Raw genomic sequence first — 19,880 nt, 5'->3', positions numbered from 1 at the left:
AAATTAAAAAAAAAATTAAGAAAAATGATTTTGAAATATAAGAAAAATTGAAAAAAAAATTTAATTTTGAACTTTTTTCTAACTTCTTCATATATTTTTTTTTTATTTCAGAAATATTGATTTTATTTTTTTTTCAATTTATGAAAATTTTTAATCAAAAAATCTAAAAAATTTGTAAAATTGAAGTATTTTTACATTTTCCGTATCTTCCAAAACTCGAAAAAACGAAAAAAAAAAAAAATAAAATACTTAAATTTTTAAAATTATTTTGATTTTTTTTTAATAATTTTAAAACTTTTTTAAAATAAAATTTAATAAAAAATCTAATTTCAAATTTTTTTAAATAAAAAATTAAAAAAATGATTTTGAAATATAAGAAAAATTGAAAAAAAAATTAATTTTGAATTTTTTTAATTTTCCAACTTTTTTATAATTTTTCTTTTTATTTCAGAAAAATTGATTTCATTTTTTTTCCAATTTTTGAAAATTTTTAATCAAAAAATCTAAAAAATTTGAAAAATTGAAGTATTGTTACATTTCCTGTATCTTCCTGCTAAAAGTTCATAATTTTTTAAAAATTTACCGAAATTTCGTATTTTAAAAAAATTGTTAGAAAAAAAGTTCGAAATTAATTTCGGAACAGCCTCACGAAGAAAATAAAAATACGAAAAAATCTGTTTGTTTTGTATGCCGCGCACTTTAAAAATAGATCCACATTGTTTATGCACGAATTTTATCTCTTTTACGTGGTTTTTCATCGTGACTTTGAGCATGACTTTAGCAATGACCAGCACTGCGATTCATCGACAAACCCGACTCCATCTTCTTAGAATTAGTCGCTAATTTAAAAACTACAAACTACCTATCACTATCTAACGGCGTATCAAATGTTCGGCGGCACGACAGACGTGGAGCTGCGCATCGCGATGTCATACGAGGGCGGACCCTGTCCCATCGCACCCTTCGAAGGCATGTAAATTGGCAGGCTGCCATTCGTGACGGGACCCACATGCCCAATTGTCACGGGCACATCGAACACGTAGTTGGAGTGGCAGCCACTAAGCTCGGTAATTACCTCTAGCCGATGACTAATTTGGATAATTGAACAATTGGCCAGGTTGGTGGCCGTTTTGGCAGGCACCGTTAGCTCACCGCTAAATTGCTTCGTTTGTTGCTTATCGACACTCACTTGGAACTTCAGTACAGCCACTTTGATGTCATCGCGTTTTGTCTCGGCATGCGGAATTTCCGAGTGATATGTGATGAGTTTCCGCAACGCCACTTTCAGACCTTTCACGTAAACGTTGCTGTTATTCACGCATTCCAGGCAAATCGGGATCTTTTGATCGTTACAAAAACCGCTGTAGGGCATACTGAAGGTCAAGCGATAAATGCCACCCAATGGAATACAGCAAATTGTGAAACGCTTCGATTCCTCAATGCAGACGGGCAACTGCGTTTCCGGCATCTTATTCAGATCCAAGGGAGCACAAACGTTGAACTCGACCACGAATTTGCTGTCAAACGCCCACGCAACATCCACATGTACCTTAATCGTGTACCGAATGTAGCCATGTCGCTCGACAAATGACGACGGAATCGCCGTTGGGAGTGTAAATTGCACGGAATAATTATGCGTGCCGGCAGATAGTTCGGTGTCGTTACCTGTTAACGAAACAAATTAAGAAATGTTGTATTAATTAGGAGCTCGTTAACGCCACATATGCTACGATAATTCAATTAACACCGCGTCTCAATGGGAAATAATGGCGCGTCAGAATTACCGATTATTACAAATAAGTGTCAAAATGCCAATCAAAAACGAACCAAATGTGTTGATGGAATTTTTTTTAAATTTTTTTACACATGTTCGCTACACAGAAAAAAAATATTTCTTTGTTTATTTCGAAAATGAAGACATTCTGATTGATTGGATAGCTTTCGGTGATGTAGACGAAAACATTGTCACAAAAAATATTTTCTTTCGTTTTATTTGCATCAATTTGCGAAAATTTTCCGTCTGTGTTTTTTAGCGTCAGCAGTTATTTTCGCATCACAAGTTATGAAAATAAATATTAGAAAAATGATGATTGCGTTCGGTTCATTGAAGAATGAAAATTGTGAAATTGTTCCAGCAAAATGTTTACTTGTTTTGAAAAGTTGCTCCTTTTTGATTGGTTTTTTAGATGAATATTTATTTAAAATTTATTTGAGGAGTCTCTTGGTAATTTTTTGTCTGTCTGTTGGTAATTTTTTTTGTGAAATAAAAGAATTACTTGGACAATTTAATTAATTTAAAATAAATTCAATTTTAATTTTATTTTAAAAAAAAGCAGAAAATTTATCAAATTTTGATAAAACCTTAAAAAACTTTTTTTTTATTTTTTAATAAAATAAAAAAAAATTAAAAATTCAAATAATTAAAAAATTAAAACAAAAATAAATAATAAAAAAAATAAAAAATTCTAAAATTAAAAAAATCATATTTTAATTTTTTTCTAGATTTAAGTTGTTTGGTAAAAGATTTAATAAATTTAAAAAAAAAAAATAAAATTTATATTAAAATTATATTTTTTTTATTTTCAAAATAGTTTTTTTATTATTTAAATTTTTTTACTATTTTTCTTTTTATTAATTTATTTTTTTTTCATCATTATTATTAAATTATTTTTAAAATTAAACCCATTAAATTTTTTAGAAATTTATTTTGATTTTTAAAATTTAAAAAAAAATAAAAAAATCAATTAAATTATTTTGTTATATCAAAAGTCAAAAATTTAATTTTTATTATTACAAAAAATTATAAAAAATTATTTTTTTTTATAAAAATAAAAATTTATTAGCTAGGTATTAAAAATTGTTTTTTTTTATAAAAATATTAAAATGAAAAAATTATTTTTAAAATTAAAAAATTTGTTCAAAAAAGCGCTTTAAACGTCAAATTACAATAACTTCCATCAAACAATTTTTTAAAATTTATTTTCGATCCGATGATTGTTTTTGTAATAAAAAATGATGTTGATGTTCAACAAACAACTTCAATCTTTGTTGTTTTTTCTAAACTTTCAAGGATTTAAAATTAAAATTGTTATTTTTTTTGCTGCTTACCGGAATCCTTAGAGCCAACTATGTACGTATAATGTCTAAAGTATTCCTGTTCCGCTGTAAAAGTAATTGAATTCTTTGCCGCTCCTCTCGTCCATTTTGTGCCAGCTTCGCCTTTGAAACGTACTGATATGTCTGTGCCGAAAGAAAAAAATAAAAAGTTTATGTAATTAAAATATTTTCTTTTATATTTTTTTTTCTTCTAATGAAAGAGATTTTTTTTAAGGACCGACTGACAGCATTAATTAAAATTGACAATAAAGCAAATTTTCATGGTTGAACAACAACTGTCACTTACTTTTTATTTTTTTCACCGGACTATCAAAATCTAGCTGAACGTTACATTTTACTGTTTGTCCTGGACAATATGTTACTTGGTCTGTTTTGATGTCGCACTTTATTCCCATTTTTGCAATTTTTCTTAATTGATTTTTCATTCACTATTTTTTTTTAAATTTTTTCTTTTATTTATCAACAAAAAAAAATCACATTAATCCACAAAGTTGTCCGATTTTCATGATTTTCATTTTCCTACTAATGGTTGTTGCTTTATTATCTGTGTAAGTAACCGTTTGATGCTAAAATAAAAAAAATACTCTCTATACAACGCATGAAAGGAACACACAAACAAAAATAATAAAAAAAAACGCGCTCGCACAGAGAGCTAATAAAATCGTCTCTAGTCTTGTTTAATAAATTTACTGCTCCCCGGTATTGTCGGTACAATGCGTTGCGATGCCATGCCCTGCCACAAACACTCGCAATATCTACCTCTCTGGCAATGTAAAGACGGAGGCGTTTTGTAAATGTTTTCATTTATCCGAGCGAAATAATAAAAAAAAAACGAAAAAAATACATACATCGCTATTTGATTTAATAAAATAAAAAAATAAATCTTTACAGCAGGAAAATTCTATCAAACTATAAAATAAAGAGCAACTACTGAGGCAGAAAAAATTTTTTTTCTCTCTTCAAAAACACGTAACGCCGCTAGAACAATAAATATTGTTGATATAGACAGGAATTTACAAAAAGAAAATAAAATAATAAAAAAATATCGCACATATGTTCGCCACCAGCAAGAAAATTATCAAAACAAAATATGCGAAAATGTGGGACACACAAGTTAGTTGAGATAAAAAAAAATTGATGGAATGTTTGTTTAGATCATCGTTAAGGTTTCGTTGTGCAGCTGTTTGCGTTGTTGTTTCTTGAAATCGATGAGATGGTTCGAGATGATTGGTGAAGAAAAATTATTGAAAGGATTCGATTGTCTTTTTTGACGTTCATTACGGCGTTTATTGAACTAGGGCATTTAAGAGGTTTCAATATTAATTATTTTGTTAAGTGAATTGGTGTTGATAGGAAATCTTATGAAAGCGCGAGAAATTTCCTGAGATTTTATTTTTGATGGAAGTAATTAGAAAATTTTGTTTATTTGAGTTTTAGTGGAAAATTGATTATTTTTCTAGAAATTAATTTTAAAAAAAATTAATTAAAAATTATTTTGATCATGAAACTTAATTTTATTTTTTTTAACATTTTTTTTAAATATTAATTTTTATTTTTATAGACTTTTAAATAAATATTTTTAGATGAAAATTTATATTTCTTCTAAAAAATTAATGGAAAAAACTAAAATTGTCAATTGAATTAGGTACCTGATTTTTTAAAATTTCATTTTTAAAAAAATAAAATAATATCTTAAAACAATCATTTATGTATAACTTTTGCAAGAAAAAAAATAATTTCCTAGTTAGTTATACCAAAAGTTTTAAAAAAATACTAAACTATATTATTTTTAATAAATTAAAAAAAAAAATATTTTAGAAAATAATTAAATTACTTAAATTTTTAAATAAATTAAAAATAAATTTTAAATTAAATTTCGTAAAAAAAATATTTCTGAAAATATTTTTAATTTTTTTAATATTCAAAAAAGAACTTTAAATAGTTTAGTATTTTACTTTTGGTTAAATTAATTAATTAAGAAATTATTTTTTTTTGCAAAGTTATATTAAAATGATTGTCCCAAAATTTTATTTTTTTTAATTTTAAAATTTTTTCAGCAAAATTTATTCAAAAAATTAATTTTAATTAATACTGAAAATTTATATTTTTTAAAATTTTTTAATTTGATGAATGAATAACCATAAAAAAAAGGTTCCATAACCATAAATAACCATAAATAAAAAAAATTAAAACATAATTTTTAATTTTAATTTAAAAACAGGTAAAAAATTTTTTGAACCAAAACCACAAACTCCCCTTTCCCAAACATTTATTACCAGACCTTTTACGATGAAAACCGGGATCAAATGTTTCAAAATCCCATAAAAAAAACTGCTAAATCTCTTTCGTTACCACATAAAAAATTTTTATAAACACCGACCCCGACCTTCCGTCATCATCGCATTTTTCAAACTGTGGCACTCGTAAAAATCTCGTAAACACATTTAAAAAATTGCTTGCACCTGCTTTCTTTTTTTTTATTCTTTCTTCTTGTCTTTTTGAGCTGACCTCAATTCCTCATTCGTCACATCCCATAATTCATTCAATATATAAAATTTACCTTGACACTGTGTGTTGTGTGGCGAACTGAGGAATTTACCAACAACAATGTTCCACATTTTTTTTCTACTTTATTTATTTTTATTTTTTTATTTACATTTCACACACGTTTTGCATCATTCGCATCAAGCAGAAAACCGAAACCGACAAAAAACGAAGAAAAAAACAATAATAATTATTAATAATATTAAGATTGTTCACTTTTTTCTTCTCGTGTAACTTACTTTGGAAGCTTATCAGAATAAATAAAAAAAACACATCCACTAAAACACTACAAACAAGTATGTTCAACAATATTATTCTGGAGAGCACTCTTATGGCATAATTTCGACGTTCTTTTTTTTGCACTTTTTTTGTGTATTGGACTAGTCTAAGTTTATTTCGTTGGCTGGCATGTGTTTGCCTTTATTTTCATTCATCTCTGCTCTTACTTTTTTTTTGCTGCTTTGATTTTTTTTTGTAAAAATTTTCTTGTGTCAAAAGGCAATGTAATGAAATATTTTTTTTATAAAGGTCACGATCGACAGCTGTGTTCAATATGAAAATTTTACTATTTGTGTATAATATTATTTTTTTTATTATTTATTTTTTTTTTGTTCTCCCAGCAAATATTTATTTATATTTTTGCGATAATGTGATTATATTGCGAGGAAAAGTCGCGCGCGCGTTCGTTCACTACACACACAAAGTTTCATCTGTTTTCGACTGCACGAGTTGTATTCCGTTTTTACATCATTTTCCATCATCCCGTGCAACGTGTGGCGCTATAGCGTGTACGTGGCATGCTGAAAATTGTGAGAAAATGAGAAAAATCTCCTTGTGCACAGAAAATTTTATATCTCTTTTATGAGCGTAGCGTGAGGAGATTCGTTTCCATAAGAACCGACATTCCATGCCGATGTTAAATATAACAGTAAAAGCCTTTTTAAACACCTTTATGAATGATGTTTTATTCCTCGCGAGTCTCAGACAGACAAGAGAAAAAAAATTTAAAAAAAAGAACAAGGCGTCTCCATGGAGAAGCAAGAATTCTTTTCCATTATCTTGTCACAATGAATAATTGATATCGTCTTACACCGTAATTCTCGGATCCACCTACTCGGCAAGCTACCATTCAAGTTCATTGGGCATGAACAGACATTTGTCCTAATTTTACACGATTTAATCGATATTACTTTTTTTTTGCGAATGGCAAATAAGCGAGTTAGCGATGCTATCAGGTACGCGAAGGCACATCATGGGACAACAACGCAAAAATAAATGATTTTAAAAAAACATGAAACACAAACAAAGGACTTTTATTGAAAATATTGTCGATCCCAATGTAATACAAGTTGTGTCGTTGTTGTTGTTGTTGTGCTCGTTACTGTGACTTGACACGACACGATGACGATGATGATGATAGGAAAATGTTATTATTATTGCGAGAGAGTACCTAGCACTAGAAAGCAGGCAATGGTGTCGTTCGTGTTTGATGTATCAAGAAGGAAAAATTATAAAACCTCATACCACAATAGGTACAGGTACACATAAAATGGAAAACTATTAGGCGTGCCGGGAAAAAACGTAATTTTTTTTCCCAAAAGCAAAGTTTAATTTTCATAAAGTGAAAAGTTCAAATTTTTATATTAGGAGAAAACAACTCGAAGAAAGGCCTTGAATTTAAATTTTATTTTATTTTATTTATTTATTTTTTTTTTTTTTGATAAAATTTTGATCAAAAAATATTTTTTTTTTATAAAAGGCCGATGACCTTACAAAATGGCTACAACCAAGAAATAGTTAGTTCAAAAAATACTTTTGCTTGTAAAAATGTCAAAATTATGTTGAAATAAAAGCTTATTAAGTTAAAAATTTATTAAAAATGGCCGTTTTTATGTATTTTCAAATTTTTGAACTTTCAAAAATAAAAATCAATTTTTTAATTTTTTTTTATAAAATTACTGAATTTATTTTTCTAATTTTTTGACAGTTGTGGCAGTTTGACAGTAATATTCTGAAATCTATTTTAAATTAGCAAATATTAAAAAAGATAATAAAAAAAAATAAAAAAAAATCTTTCAATGTTTGAATTTTTTATTTTCATTTTTTTTCAAATTTTAACATTTGCCTTTTACATTTGCCTTTTAAGCTGAAATTCAACTTAATTTTTACTTTTTCTTAAGGAAAAGCTATAAAAATTCTTATGACTCAAAGTATTTTTGAACCTGCTGGGAACAAGGACTATTTTGTGAAAAATTTTCTGAATTTTACTGGAAATCAATTTTTTCCTATTGGAATTTAAAAAAAAAAATGGATCTTGAAAAGAAATTTAACTATTGACTTAAATTTGAGTAAAAATCGGTAAAAATCACTTCAACTCAAATAATCATCAAATATTTAATTTGAGACAATTTTAGAAAATTTTTCAATTTTTTCAAATAATTTTTTTTCTTAAAATTTGATCAAAATTGACTTTTTAATTATTTTCAAACTTCAGCTGAAGCAAAAAAATTTTTTAAGACAAAAAATTTTTTTTACTTTCACTGAAATTAAAAATTAAGCTTTTTTGAAGTTTTTTCGGTCTAAATTTTGTTATTTATAAAGAATTAGTTCAAAATTTTTTTCAGTAGGATTTTTTGTTGTCTCAGTAAAATCATTTTTCACCATGATACTTTAACTCACAAACATACACTCACAAACCCACCATTGCTTCACGAAAGCCAAAAATGTGATTTTCGTATCTAACATCTCTCTTTACTGTGCAGCGGTTTTTCATTTTGTGTGTAAACGAATTTCACACACAGAGACATATATTCATGGGAAATAATATGTTCAGAGAGATGGATGGAAAAAGGGAATTATTTAGGTCAAACTATAAGTACGTACGAAGCTATCTACGGACATACGGGTCTTCTTTGAAATCAGGTCAATTCTCGGAAAATTCTTTTTGGTGAATTTTCATGACATTGATATAAAAGGGACCGAAAAATACATTCCAGCAAATTACATTTCCCGTAATTACAGAAATTCCCGAGAAAAATATGTCTTTAACGTCTCATTTCCCTTTTTAACTTTTTGCCGTTGCCGTGCTTTGTGCACCACTTTAAATCACACAAATTTCATCTTAATCAATTTTGATTGCTTTTCGTATTTTTCTCTTTTATCTCATGCCATTTTTACCAATTTTTCGAATTCTTCGTGTTTGTCGATTCAGAAGACTGAGTAACTTTGTCGTTTCGCTTAAAATCACAATTTTTCTTTCAGTCGCTCTTCTTATGAACACACAGATATCAGTAGTGTATAGTGAAGAAACAATGAAAAAAAAACCGACGACAAAAAAAAATGAAGAACAAAATCAAACGAGAAAACTGTGTGTGTGAACACGAATTGGAGAAAAAAATTGGTTTTTATTCAAGTGGAAAATCATATTTTTCTGAGTTTTTTTTCGCTTGCATTTTTCAGAATTATATTTGATTGTAACCAATGCCAAAAAAAATGAGTCTACATAAAAAGTTACTTATAGTCTATTTAAATGACATAATAATCTGTTTGCGAATGAAACAGAAAGAGATAAACAGAGGCAGACGAGAGATCAAAGGATTTGAAAATACTCGGGAATTTTTTTAAATTATGAATTATTTTTTTTGTCGTTTGTTTTTGAGTCATATAAAAAATTATATGAATTAGAATGAATATATTTTTTTTCAAAAATCAAGAAAATGGTAAGTATACTGTGATGATGTTCATCAAATATAATTATTTTTCTCATTAAATTTTGGTTAATTTTAACCCCAATGCACATTTTGATTTTTTTTACCTTAATTTAAGCTTGAAATTTTGTACCTAATGCACATTTTGATTTTTTACCCAGTGCGCATTAATTTTTTTTACCCAATGCATATTTTGAAAATTTGTCCTTGTGTAAATTTTGAAAATTTGGCCCAAAGCACATTTCAAATTTTAGGCCAATTCACATTTTAATTTCCTACCCAGTGTGCAATTTGAATTTTCTCCGAAAACTAAAAATTGTGTACGCCACACGTATAAATCTACACAAATCGTACAGACCTACCAACCCCTGTTTATATTTTGAACCGAACGAACGAACAATATTTCAACGGAATTTGGTTACTATGGCAATATTTAAACAAACAAAAATGTTTGTGTGAAAAAGAAAAATAAAAAAAATCGACATAAAATTATTTTTTATAATGTCTTTATTTAAAATTTTTAATTTGTGGACGATTAAATCGAGTGACATTACAAAAAGTTACGACTCCAATTCGCTTCATTGTTGCCGACTGAATGTCTTGGATAGCGACGAAAAAGATTACATTATCATTGGTTCCCACAATGGATTTTTATCTATTTACCAACCGATATTTAATGCCGAAGAAGAAAATGAAAATTTTCCATCATTTTCAGCATCAAATGTAGTTCTCGAAGCTAAATTAGATGCACCGATAATTGCTTTGGCGTCAGGAAAATTTTCGACTTGTGGAAAAAACGAAACACGAAATTTATTAGCTGTTTTACATCCACTTAAACTTGTCATTTATGCCATCACCCCATCAGATAGCAATACTGAGCTAGGTGACTCCTCAAGGTTACAAATTGTTCAAGAACATTCGCTGCAAAGTCACGCTTTCGACATGTGTAAAGGACACTTTGGAGGATATAAAGGACGTGAATTTTTGTGTGTTTATCATTTAGATGGCACATTAAAATTCTTTGAACAAGATGGAATAGTGGTCGATTGTCAACTTTTGAAGGAGTTAACGATTCCCTCGAAATTTATGTACGTTCCGAGGATAGATTGTTTTGTAACGTTATCATCTTCGTGGGTCTTGGAGTGTTTTAGATATCAAGATATAATTGATGCGAAGCAACTTAATAAGAATATAGTGCCAATATGGACGTTGTGCATCGGAGAAGGAATCTTAGATATGAATGTGAATCAAGTGAGCAAGTAAGTATAATGCTGAGGACGATCATCTTCAAAAGAGCTCAGATTAATTCATTTAATAATTAAATTGACCCTTTATTGAGTCAGGTTAAGGTGCCATCCATTAATGGCGTCGGCTAAAATAGGGCATTTTTTAACCTCCAGCCCCCCTATAATCGTAAACCGTCGAAATCCAACAAACCCCCCTAATTTACGACGTGTTTTTTTAACATGACACCTCCCCCCCAAAAAGGAAATTTTTAATATCAGCTCAAATTTTAATGAAAGCTCGTGAAAAATTTTAAAAAAGAAACTCAATTAAACAAAAATTTGAAAAAAAAGATTACAAAGTCTGAAATAATTCAAAAATTATTTTAAATAATTCAAAACGAAAAATTTTTTAAATCCTGATTTGGCATATTTTTACGACGTCAAACATTTCTGTTTATTCCCCTCCCCCATCGTCGGAATTTGTCGTAAATTTGATGAACCCTACCACCTCCCCCTAAACTGCCGACGCCATTAATGGTGCCTAATGCTTGCTTCAAAGAAATTATTTTTGCTCATTCTAATCCAAAAAGCTCTTATTTTTTATTTTTGTTACAGAACCGAAAGTGTGATAGTTTTATTAGGAGAAAATAACTTAATTTGCACATCAGACACTGGAAAAATCAAATTTATCAAAAGACTGGATTACGTCCCGGTTTGTTTATGTTCATTTGTCATTGGATGGTACTGGGGTATGAACCATTCTCATAAGATCTCCTATCCTAATTTCATTAACTTTGAACCTGTAATTTTAGAAAATAATGCTCGCATGATAATCACAATTTTATCGGAAAACGGTACTCTATTAATTTACGATCAAATGATACTTATGTGGGCTGCCCAACTAAGCTTTACCGACACAATTGCAATTCAACGTTCTAACATACAAGGACTGCCGGGAGGAGCAATAGTTACTTTAAACAACAAAGGAATATTAAACGTGGGTTACTTAGGCTCTGATCCATACATTTTTAAAGCTCCGCTGTTAAATTTACAACAATTGGACTTTCAAAAAGCATATATAGAGTTGAATGAACTGGAAACCTGCATTAAAAAAGGAGTTGATATAAGTGGTAAGCTTTAATTACAAATCGTAGAGATTGAAAAGGTATGAGATTTAATAACAGGTCAAATTGATCCCTTAAGATTTAAATGCATTTCTTAAGTGAATATTCTAATCCTTTTAAAAGGAAAGATATTGAAAAATTCACTTAGGAAGTTAATTAAACTCGTAAGGGATCAATTTGACCTTTTCAAGGTCAATCTCATACCTTTTCAATAACACTTGACCCGATATCAGTATTTCATCGAAAAAAATGGCATGAGATTTTTTGATGGTTTTGTATTAGTTAGGCCTAAAGTAGTCGAAAAAACCTAAATTAAAAATTCTGGAACGAACCAAACGGACTTTAGACATTTTTAGTGCATTTGGGTATATTCAAGTACCTCTTTGACATACTCAATTACACTAAAATGCATAGAGACACTTTGGTTCGTTCTAGAATTTTGAATTTAGGTTTTTTGGAATATTTTAGGCCTAACTAATACAAAACCATCAAAAAATCTCATTTTTTTTTTGATGAAATGCTGATATCGGGTGATGTGATAAGCAAAGTAAAGTATTTAATTCATTAGTCTATTTATCTCTTCTCTCTTATTAGATGTCAAAATTCAAAATGCCGCAGCAGAACGAGACATTAAAATTCAGTTGACAATGAACCCTAACCTCGAAACATGTGCCTTCACTGCACCAAACTGCTCAACAGTCGATGACGATCAAAAAAGAATGGCTCGTTTAAGTATAGCCTTTAAGCCTTTAGGAACCTTTGAACAAGTTCAAGTTACAATTTTCGTGAATCGTCCTTTAAAAAGCAGCATAGAACGTTATGTTTTTAAGGAGCCAACTGTTAATGAAACAGAACATCTTGATACTTACATCTATGTGACAAATATGACAGACATCCCATCTATGGTGGTTCAAGTATTTTTTACTTGCATCAATAAGCAAAGCATTGTTCGAATAATTGAACGACAAATACCAGTTGCACACGAGATGATTTATAAAGAGATGCAGCCCCAACGAGAAGCCAAATATAAAATAACCTTAACATGTGATAGTAACGTTGAATTTAACCATATCAAACATTTCGGCTCGATATTTTCAGAAGCATTCTTTACAAAGGAAAAGGAACCAAATATTCATGCCTTTGGATTCAAATCAATTTACTCTGGAAATATTGTTAGTATTGCTGTTTCGAAGAACACCAATAGATATCGGATTCAGGCGGATTCAATTGAGATTCTTACACCTTTTTTGATGCACTTGATTGAAAAACTGACTAAACCAGTGACCAATGAAAAGAAAAATATACAAAATGCTGCAAAAGTAACTATTAGTCCACCATTCATTCCAATTGAGTTTTTAGTTAGCAATATAAATGCACATTATCAAAAGCGACAAGAATACAATAATTTGATGGTAATTTAAAGAGATTAATTAAAGTATCAAAAAACTGACACTAACTTCTGTTTTCTAGTTGGAGATCGATAGAAGGAATGCTGAACTGCGACTCTTTGAATCTCGATTCATTGTAAAGTCACAGGAAGAGAACGCCAAGTTATCCGGTATTCAGTATTTGATCGATTTAACAAACAATAAAATCGCAACGGCTGAAAAATTTGCTAAATTATTGCTGGATGATCTTTTAAAGTATAATTTTTTACTTTTTAATTTAATTTTTAATTAAATAAGATTTTTTTTTAGCACTCAAATACGTCTCTCAAGCACTGTCCTTCTGATAAAAACTGTGGTTAAACACATTGGACTTCATACAAAAGTGATACAAGCAATTTCAAATACATTAAATCACTGTATTTACGATTATTTTGAACAATCGTGGGAAGAAGCGATTTATCCTTCGTTAGACTTTTTAAATCACATTGGATCTTTTAACAAAAACGAAAAATTGAAAGATTATTTTCAGGGCACCACATCGGAACAAAGTATTGAATTTGATTTTCAAACATTTTTAACTCATGTGAAAACTATATTGACTAGAGTAATTCAAATGTCTAATACGGTAAACGATGCTGAAAGGGAGAAATATGATGAATTTTTCGGAAATTCAGAAGATAGTGATAAAGGATTAATGGAAAAGAGTGAATGGTTAAATGAAACGCTGCCAGTTGGAGCTTCTGTTTTATTAGGAGAATATGAAGAAGCTCCACAAATAAAACAAGAAGACAACATTGTGGAAAGTAATACTGAATTTCTCCCTAAAATACACGAAGATAGTGAATTTAGTATTGAGGATCAATTTAGTGTAGAGAATTCAATCCCTGAGTAAAAAAATACCGCTTTTTTTAGTCGAAATATGGAAATTTTGAAGCGATGATTGGTTACGTGATTAGTTAAAGTACTTGAACGAAAATAGAATTATAAAATCAAAATAAGTCAAAAGAATTTACTTTTTTAGAAAAATTTCTTGAACTTCTTAAAATCAATAAAAATGCAAAGATTGCAAAGGAAAATCTGTCAAAAAGTCAAAATAACCGTGTTCATTTTTTTGATGAAATCTAAGAATCTTTGAGAAAAATTGTGAAAAATTTTTTAGTTTCAATTTCTTATCAGTTTCGAGCTACAAAATGGATGAAAATGATAAAATACAACGGTCTTGGAAAATGTGTGGGAACCTCGTTCCCGGGAAATTTACAAAAATCATAAAGAAATATTGAATTTTTAAGAGAAAAATGGGGAAATTTTATAATTCAAAAATAAAACTTTTAGAATTACTTAAAAAATGTTTAAAATTGACTTAATTTATGATTTTTTTTTCAATATCTTGGGGTAAATATAATTTTGGGAAATGAGTTTGGTTCCCGGGAAAAAATAAACTTTTTCCATGTCTGAAATACAATCTTATCCACAAAAGTTTATCCATTTAGAGCATGATTTGGCAAAATTGGCTTCGAGACAGTTGACAAAAATTAGTTTAGTTTTCAAAAAAAAACCTAGTTTAAAGGATTTTTTCAAATTTAAAATTTTTAGCAACAATTTTCAATTTTTTTGAACTATAAAGCAATGAGAAAGTTAAATGTGATAAAGTTAAATTCAATACTCAAAATTTATTTTTTTTAAAAAGTCAAATCCCAACTTAGACACAAAATAATTTTGCAACACGTAAAATAAAAGCAAAAAAGAACGACGAAGATAGGTCTAATCGGTTTTTATCTCCCATTCGGCACGAGTTTATTGAATTTCACATTAAAAGCTTTAGAGCTTTTAAACGAATTAAATCCTCTTGACAATAATCAACAATGATTGATCCAGTCTTATTTTTAAATGTAGAAAAAATTTCATTTGAGGAAAAAAATTTTATTGCTGCTCTTTTTCTGTCTCATTGTTTTTACGACCGAATTTACAGCAAAAAAGCGCTCAAATAACTTTTATATTCTCTCAGGTGATATTTTTCTTCCATTTTTGTCATTTATTTGACATGACCTAGAAAATATTTTACCATTCGGATCAGGACAGAAATTTTTTTGGGGATACATAAATAACTCACTTTTCAGTCATTTGTTTGTCAGAATTAATTACTAAACATGTTTTTAGCATTTGGCAAAAATGGAGAAAAAACGGAAACAAAACAATTTTAATTTTTTTTGTGCTGAATCCCTTTTTTTCGGTGTTTGAGTGCGTCACGAGTGGGATACGACAAAATTTTAATCTATAACCCTCATAAATCGTAAAATAATTGAAATATTTTTCGTGCACGTGCCTCCAATTATTTATTTCAATTTGAGCTTTTGAGAGCGATTCGGATGACAAATTTATTTATATTTTTTTTTGTGCGATTTGAAAAAAAAAATATCTTGATTCGTTTGAACGTTAATCAAAGCTTTAGGTCGAAGAAAAAAAATATGAATGTGATACAACAACAAGAGGATTTGCGAAAAGGGATTTAAAAAAGATCGGTTACCACTTAACCCTCGTTTATTCTTTTTTCTTATTTTTTTTGTTCACATTGACGTACAAAAATATAATAATTACACACATTGGAAGCTAAGCGATTTCACAGTAAATTTACGAAGACATATTTGCGTTCCAACCAATTTCCACACTGCTTGCGGTATTAACGACATCCGCATATGACGGCGGTGGACCTTGTTGTTTCTCATTAGTATTGGCATTTGCGTCTCCTGCCACGGTTCCAATTTCGATGCCGACACTCGTACTTGGCAATGACGTTGTCGTCGCTGGCAACGCGTTATAATTGAAATTGTGAAAAGGCACGGTACCCAGAACTACAGGTACTTCATTAAAGAGATTTGCGTTCGCTCCAGTTGTCACCCCCTTCATTTTGAGCACGTGTTTTATCTCGATGCACGCACAACTCGTTAAATTTGTTGGTTTAACGTCGGGAATCACCAAAACGCCTTGGATCGTTTTTGTGGTGTGTTTTGGAACGCCATCTAACTTTGCTTCGCACAACTTTTGTTCATCAACGCGCGTTTCGCGTTTCGGATCGTTGCAATGAAACGTCGCAATTTGCTTGATGTAAACTTGCACGGCACTCAGATCCACGTTGCTGCCGTTTTCGCACTCGATTGTGATGGGAATCTGTAAATTTGGCGTGAAACCGGTGCATGGAATGTACGCGGAGATGTTCAAAGGTCCATTTCGCCAAATCCAGCAGCAAAAGTTGCGAGTCATTTCGAGAGTTTTTGGTTGCATGAGATGTGGAAAGTCATTGAGGTTCAAAATTGTCCAAACTTTGAACTCGGATTCGCAAATTTCTTCAACTTTTCCGCCGATATCGGCGAAGACATGAACGGAGTAACGCACGGCTCCGTAAGGACCCGAAAATGACGAAGGAAGATTGTGGGGAAGAGTGCAAGTGACAGTGTTGGTGTAGCGTTTTGGTTCCATTTCCATTTCTGTACCTACAGAAAAAAATAAAAAATTAAAAATAGTTAATGGATAGTTAATGACTTCCAAGGTAAATATTTAATTTTTAAAAAGGCCATTTCAAATTTATTTTAAATTATTGTTCATTGCCCCAAGTTGAAAAATTTTATGGGGATTTTTTTGTATTTAAAAAAATCTTTTTTGTTTTTTATTTAACACGGATTTTTTTCCAATTATATTTTTCACAAATTGATGGTTTTTATTTTTCACTCGTATTTTCCGGAATTTTCTGAATTATCAAATCAACGATTTAAAAAATTTTTACTAAATTTTATGAGGGAGTATCTACCCCTCCCCTTTATTTACACAAAAAATAGATTTTTAGAAAATTTTATGTTCTCCGTTCGTAAATCCTTTAGAAATAAAAATAAACTTCACAATTAATACAGGTCAATAAAGTCTAACCTTTTTTTAAATATTTTTTAATGAAATTTATGAAAAATTTTCAATTTAAAATTTTTTCGTTCTAAATTATTGTTTGAATATAATTTTTTTTTAATTACTGATTTTTTTTTTATTTTTTTGGATAATTTTTTGTGAGTTTGTTTTAATTTATAACTTGACATGTTCTGAAATCAATTTTAAATTAACAAAATTTAATAAAAAATATTAATTAAAAAAATATTAAAATTATTTATAAAAAAAATCAAATTTTCCCAATTTTTATGAAAAAGTAATTTTGCATTTCTAAATTTAAAAAAAAAATAAAATAAAATAAAATAAATGAATGAATAAAATAATGACTAATAAATAAAATAAAAATTTGGGTACAATAAATTTAAAATAAATTTGAAACGGCCTAATGCTGCTCATTAAACATTGCTCGACACACAGCAATTAACAAGTGTCTCGTAATTACGAGACGTGAGTCATTCACTTGCATAACATCACAAAAAATAGTAATAACAATGTGACGTCACATTTTTTTTAATGGACTTGATTCAATTTTTTACACACACATGAAGGTTAAGCCATTCATGAGGAAACTACATACAAATTTTTGAAAGTGAAATTATTTTTTTTTTCGTGTATAGAGCGGCATTAAAGTAGTCGAGGCCAAAGGTAAATGCCCGACGTTTGCATCGATTGTTATGTGTCTCGCAGTGTAATGCACAAAAACTGCATTAAAGTTGCAATTTCAGCAAAAATAATAGCAAAAACTATAAAAAAAATTGAGGTCATTTTTTTTTACCATCGTCACTCCGGATTACGTCTCGATTGATGCTAAAGTAATCTTCGTGCGCTGTGAAATCTGTCGTTATTTCCTCTTTACGACCACGTCTGCCTTTACGGTGACGCCGCTTTGTCCATTTAACATTAGATTCGCCAATAAATTTCACGTAAACACCTAGGCAGGCGCGACACAAATAGATAGATCGGAAAAAAGGAAGAGAAGAAGAGACAACAAGGTAAAATTAATAAAGTTAATTGAAGGAAGATAATTCCATTTGGAATTGGTTTGTTGAGGAATTGCGTAACTTACATCGGCATTTTGTCGCTGCATTGAACGTTAGGTTAATCTGTGCCGTGACCGGGGTTCCAGAGAGATACGATTTGGCTTCGTTATCGAAAACAATATCACAATTTATGCTCATTTTCATATTTTTAAAAATATTTTTATTTATTTTGTTGGCAAATTCCTTCCTTCCGTTCCGCTTTTGGCAAAAACAAACTTCTTAAAAGATTTATCAAAAGTTATTTACACGAGCAGCACAAAAGTTACTTGTCTGCTATAAGCAACGTGTGACACAAAACTAAAGCCAACTATAACTTAAACTACGTGAGTAAGTCTCTACGAGCACCAATAACAACAAAATTGTTGAAATGCATACCTACGCGCGCGTTGTCAATACCTATAGAGAAAAATATACGATTGTCTGTTTTAATGCATACCAGTTACCAGTTACTCTTCTTGAGCTTTTAAATTATGTTGCGATCGTTCACGTGCACGCTACGTGCAGCTAAAATAACAACAGAGAGACGTCACAGTCGAGTTATTCGAGTTTTGGAGCCGGTTTACAATTGTGACGGGAATAGAGACCCGCTGCATGCATGGTCAAGTGCGTAATAAATTACATTTCCGCACAGAGATGCTAGCGAGATGTGAGTCACAATTTGGTGGCCTTGACATCATGTCGTGTTAATTTGTAAATTCTGTAGGTCTTCCTTTCGTGTAAAAATGGCATTAACGGCAAGAAGGAGGTAAAAAGTCCGACAAATTGAACATTTGCATGTGCGGCAAACAGTTAGTCGTGTTTGTAGGTAAAAGGAAATGGAAATTGAGTGGCCTTTTGGCCTAGTTTCTGAGTGTGTTGACGAGTAGTGTAGGCATAAATTAAGGATGAAAATGGATTTTAAATGGTAAACGAGAAGCCTTTTGTAGTGTTTGTTTTTTAAAATTATTAGAATGTAGGAAGGATCCATTAAAAATATGTTAAAAGTCGTGATTAATTGATTTTTGACAAGATTAAACTTCTTTTATAAACAACTTTTTTTTGAAAATTATATTTGGGTGACTTAAAATGACTTGAAAGCACAGACAGACATCAAAACGGCAAAAAACCATCAATAATTTGCCAGAATAAAAAATTTACTTGCGTGTTAATGTTAGAAAAGGTAATGATAGGAAATTTCTTTCATCCTTCTTTTCAACGTGCTTTCTACACTGTGAAAAATTTACGTTTCGCAAACCAAAAATATATTGCGACTTAAAAAAAAAAATATTTCGCAGCATGAATAACTGTAAAATTAAAAGTATTTTTTTTTTTTCAAAAACTTTGAGAAATATTTTTTTATCCTGAAGAAGGTACTATTTAACTTTTCAAAAAGTTATCTTTGATTTTTTTTGTCTGATTCGACAATTACTCATCCTCCAGTCATAAAAAGTTTTTCAAGGAATGATATATTTTCTTAATTTTACATGTTAGCCTTTTCCTCTTTCGCCTGTCAAGCAAATTTTCTGTTTATCTGACTGTTTAGGTCTGCGATATTAGTTGTGAAACATTTCATGTTAGTTTGCCATGTTAGTAAACGAAATATCCAAAGGTCGGTTTTCGGGTGATCACTCATGAACATCTCGGTTTTTGAATTTTATTGTCACTTGAACTTTTATTAATCGAGGTGAAGTATTATCGTCGCACCACCAAATTTCCCAAAGGTCGCAAAAATTTCGCGACGAAAAAAAGTGCGACTGACAGTTCTGTTTATCAATTTTAGCCAACTCAGTACTTCCAGTTTCCAGTTGTTGAATTAACAATTTGA

General features: G+C 29.7%; 3 protein-coding genes across 3 annotated transcripts; 1 reads left to right on the top strand and 2 right to left on the bottom strand.

The window, feature by feature from the left end:
* Positions 1 to 883: 883 nt before the first annotated feature.
* LOC134837544 (arrestin domain-containing protein 17-like) lies at positions 884 to 3,512 on the bottom strand. The gene is made up of 3 exons (XM_063852926.1): positions 3,404 to 3,512; positions 3,109 to 3,240; positions 884 to 1,665 (listed from the first exon to the last, which is right to left on the bottom strand). The coding sequence occupies exons 1-3, from the start codon at positions 3,510 to 3,512 to the stop codon at positions 884 to 886; spliced, it is 1,023 nt and encodes a 340-aa protein (XP_063708996.1).
* Positions 3,513 to 9,869: 6,357 nt separating this feature from the next.
* Positions 9,870 to 13,998, top strand: LOC134837543 (protein PTHB1). The gene is made up of 6 exons (XM_063852925.1): positions 9,870 to 10,627; positions 11,210 to 11,343; positions 11,407 to 11,724; positions 12,313 to 13,130; positions 13,189 to 13,361; positions 13,416 to 13,998. Exons 1-6 carry the CDS (start codon positions 9,870 to 9,872, stop codon positions 13,996 to 13,998), a joined length of 2,784 nt encoding a protein of 927 aa, XP_063708995.1.
* Positions 13,999 to 15,672: 1,674 nt separating this feature from the next.
* LOC134826908 (arrestin domain-containing protein 3-like) lies at positions 15,673 to 18,357 on the bottom strand. Its single transcript, XM_063839414.1, has 3 exons — positions 18,103 to 18,357; positions 17,812 to 17,967; positions 15,673 to 16,594 (listed from the first exon to the last, which is right to left on the bottom strand). Exons 1-3 carry the CDS (start codon positions 18,218 to 18,220, stop codon positions 15,735 to 15,737), a joined length of 1,134 nt encoding a protein of 377 aa, XP_063695484.1. The 5' UTR covers positions 18,221 to 18,357; the 3' UTR covers positions 15,673 to 15,734.
* Positions 18,358 to 19,880: the final 1,523 nt, after the last annotated feature.

The sequence above is a fragment of the Culicoides brevitarsis genome, chromosome 1 (assembly GCF_036172545.1).
Source record: "Culicoides brevitarsis isolate CSIRO-B50_1 chromosome 1, AGI_CSIRO_Cbre_v1, whole genome shotgun sequence".
Taxonomy (NCBI): domain Eukaryota; kingdom Metazoa; phylum Arthropoda; class Insecta; order Diptera; family Ceratopogonidae; genus Culicoides; species Culicoides brevitarsis.
The sequence above is the reverse complement of the archived record's forward strand: the minus strand, read 5'-3'. Positions and strand labels throughout refer to the sequence as shown.

Excerpts from the sequence above, each read along its gene's own strand:
- LOC134837544 (XM_063852926.1), bottom strand. The coding sequence starts at position 3,512 with ATGGGAATAAAGTGCGACATCAAAACAGACCAAGTAACATATTGTCCA. Across the intron at positions 3,241-3,403 it reads TCCGGTGAAAAAAATAAAAA|ACATATCAGTACGTTTCAAA; the intron begins GTAAGTGACAGT and ends CTTTCGGCACAG. Across the intron at positions 1,666-3,108 it reads AGTTGGCTCTAAGGATTCCG|GTAACGACACCGAACTATCT; the intron begins GTAAGCAGCAAA and ends TTTCGTTAACAG.
- LOC134837543 (XM_063852925.1), top strand. The coding sequence starts at position 9,870 with ATGTCTTTATTTAAAATTTTTAATTTGTGGACGATTAAATCGAGTGAC. Across the intron at positions 10,628-11,209 it reads AATGTGAATCAAGTGAGCAA|AACCGAAAGTGTGATAGTTT; the intron begins GTAAGTATAATG and ends TTTTTGTTACAG. Across the intron at positions 13,362-13,415 it reads TTGCTGGATGATCTTTTAAA|CACTCAAATACGTCTCTCAA; the intron begins GTATAATTTTTT and ends ATTTTTTTTTAG.
- LOC134826908 (XM_063839414.1), bottom strand. The coding sequence starts at position 18,220 with ATGAAAATGAGCATAAATTGTGATATTGTTTTCGATAACGAAGCCAAA. Across the intron at positions 17,968-18,102 it reads TGCAGCGACAAAATGCCGAT|GTGTTTACGTGAAATTTATT; the intron begins GTAAGTTACGCA and ends GCGCCTGCCTAG. Across the intron at positions 16,595-17,811 it reads CGTAATCCGGAGTGACGATG|GTACAGAAATGGAAATGGAA; the intron begins GTAAAAAAAAAT and ends TTTTTTCTGTAG.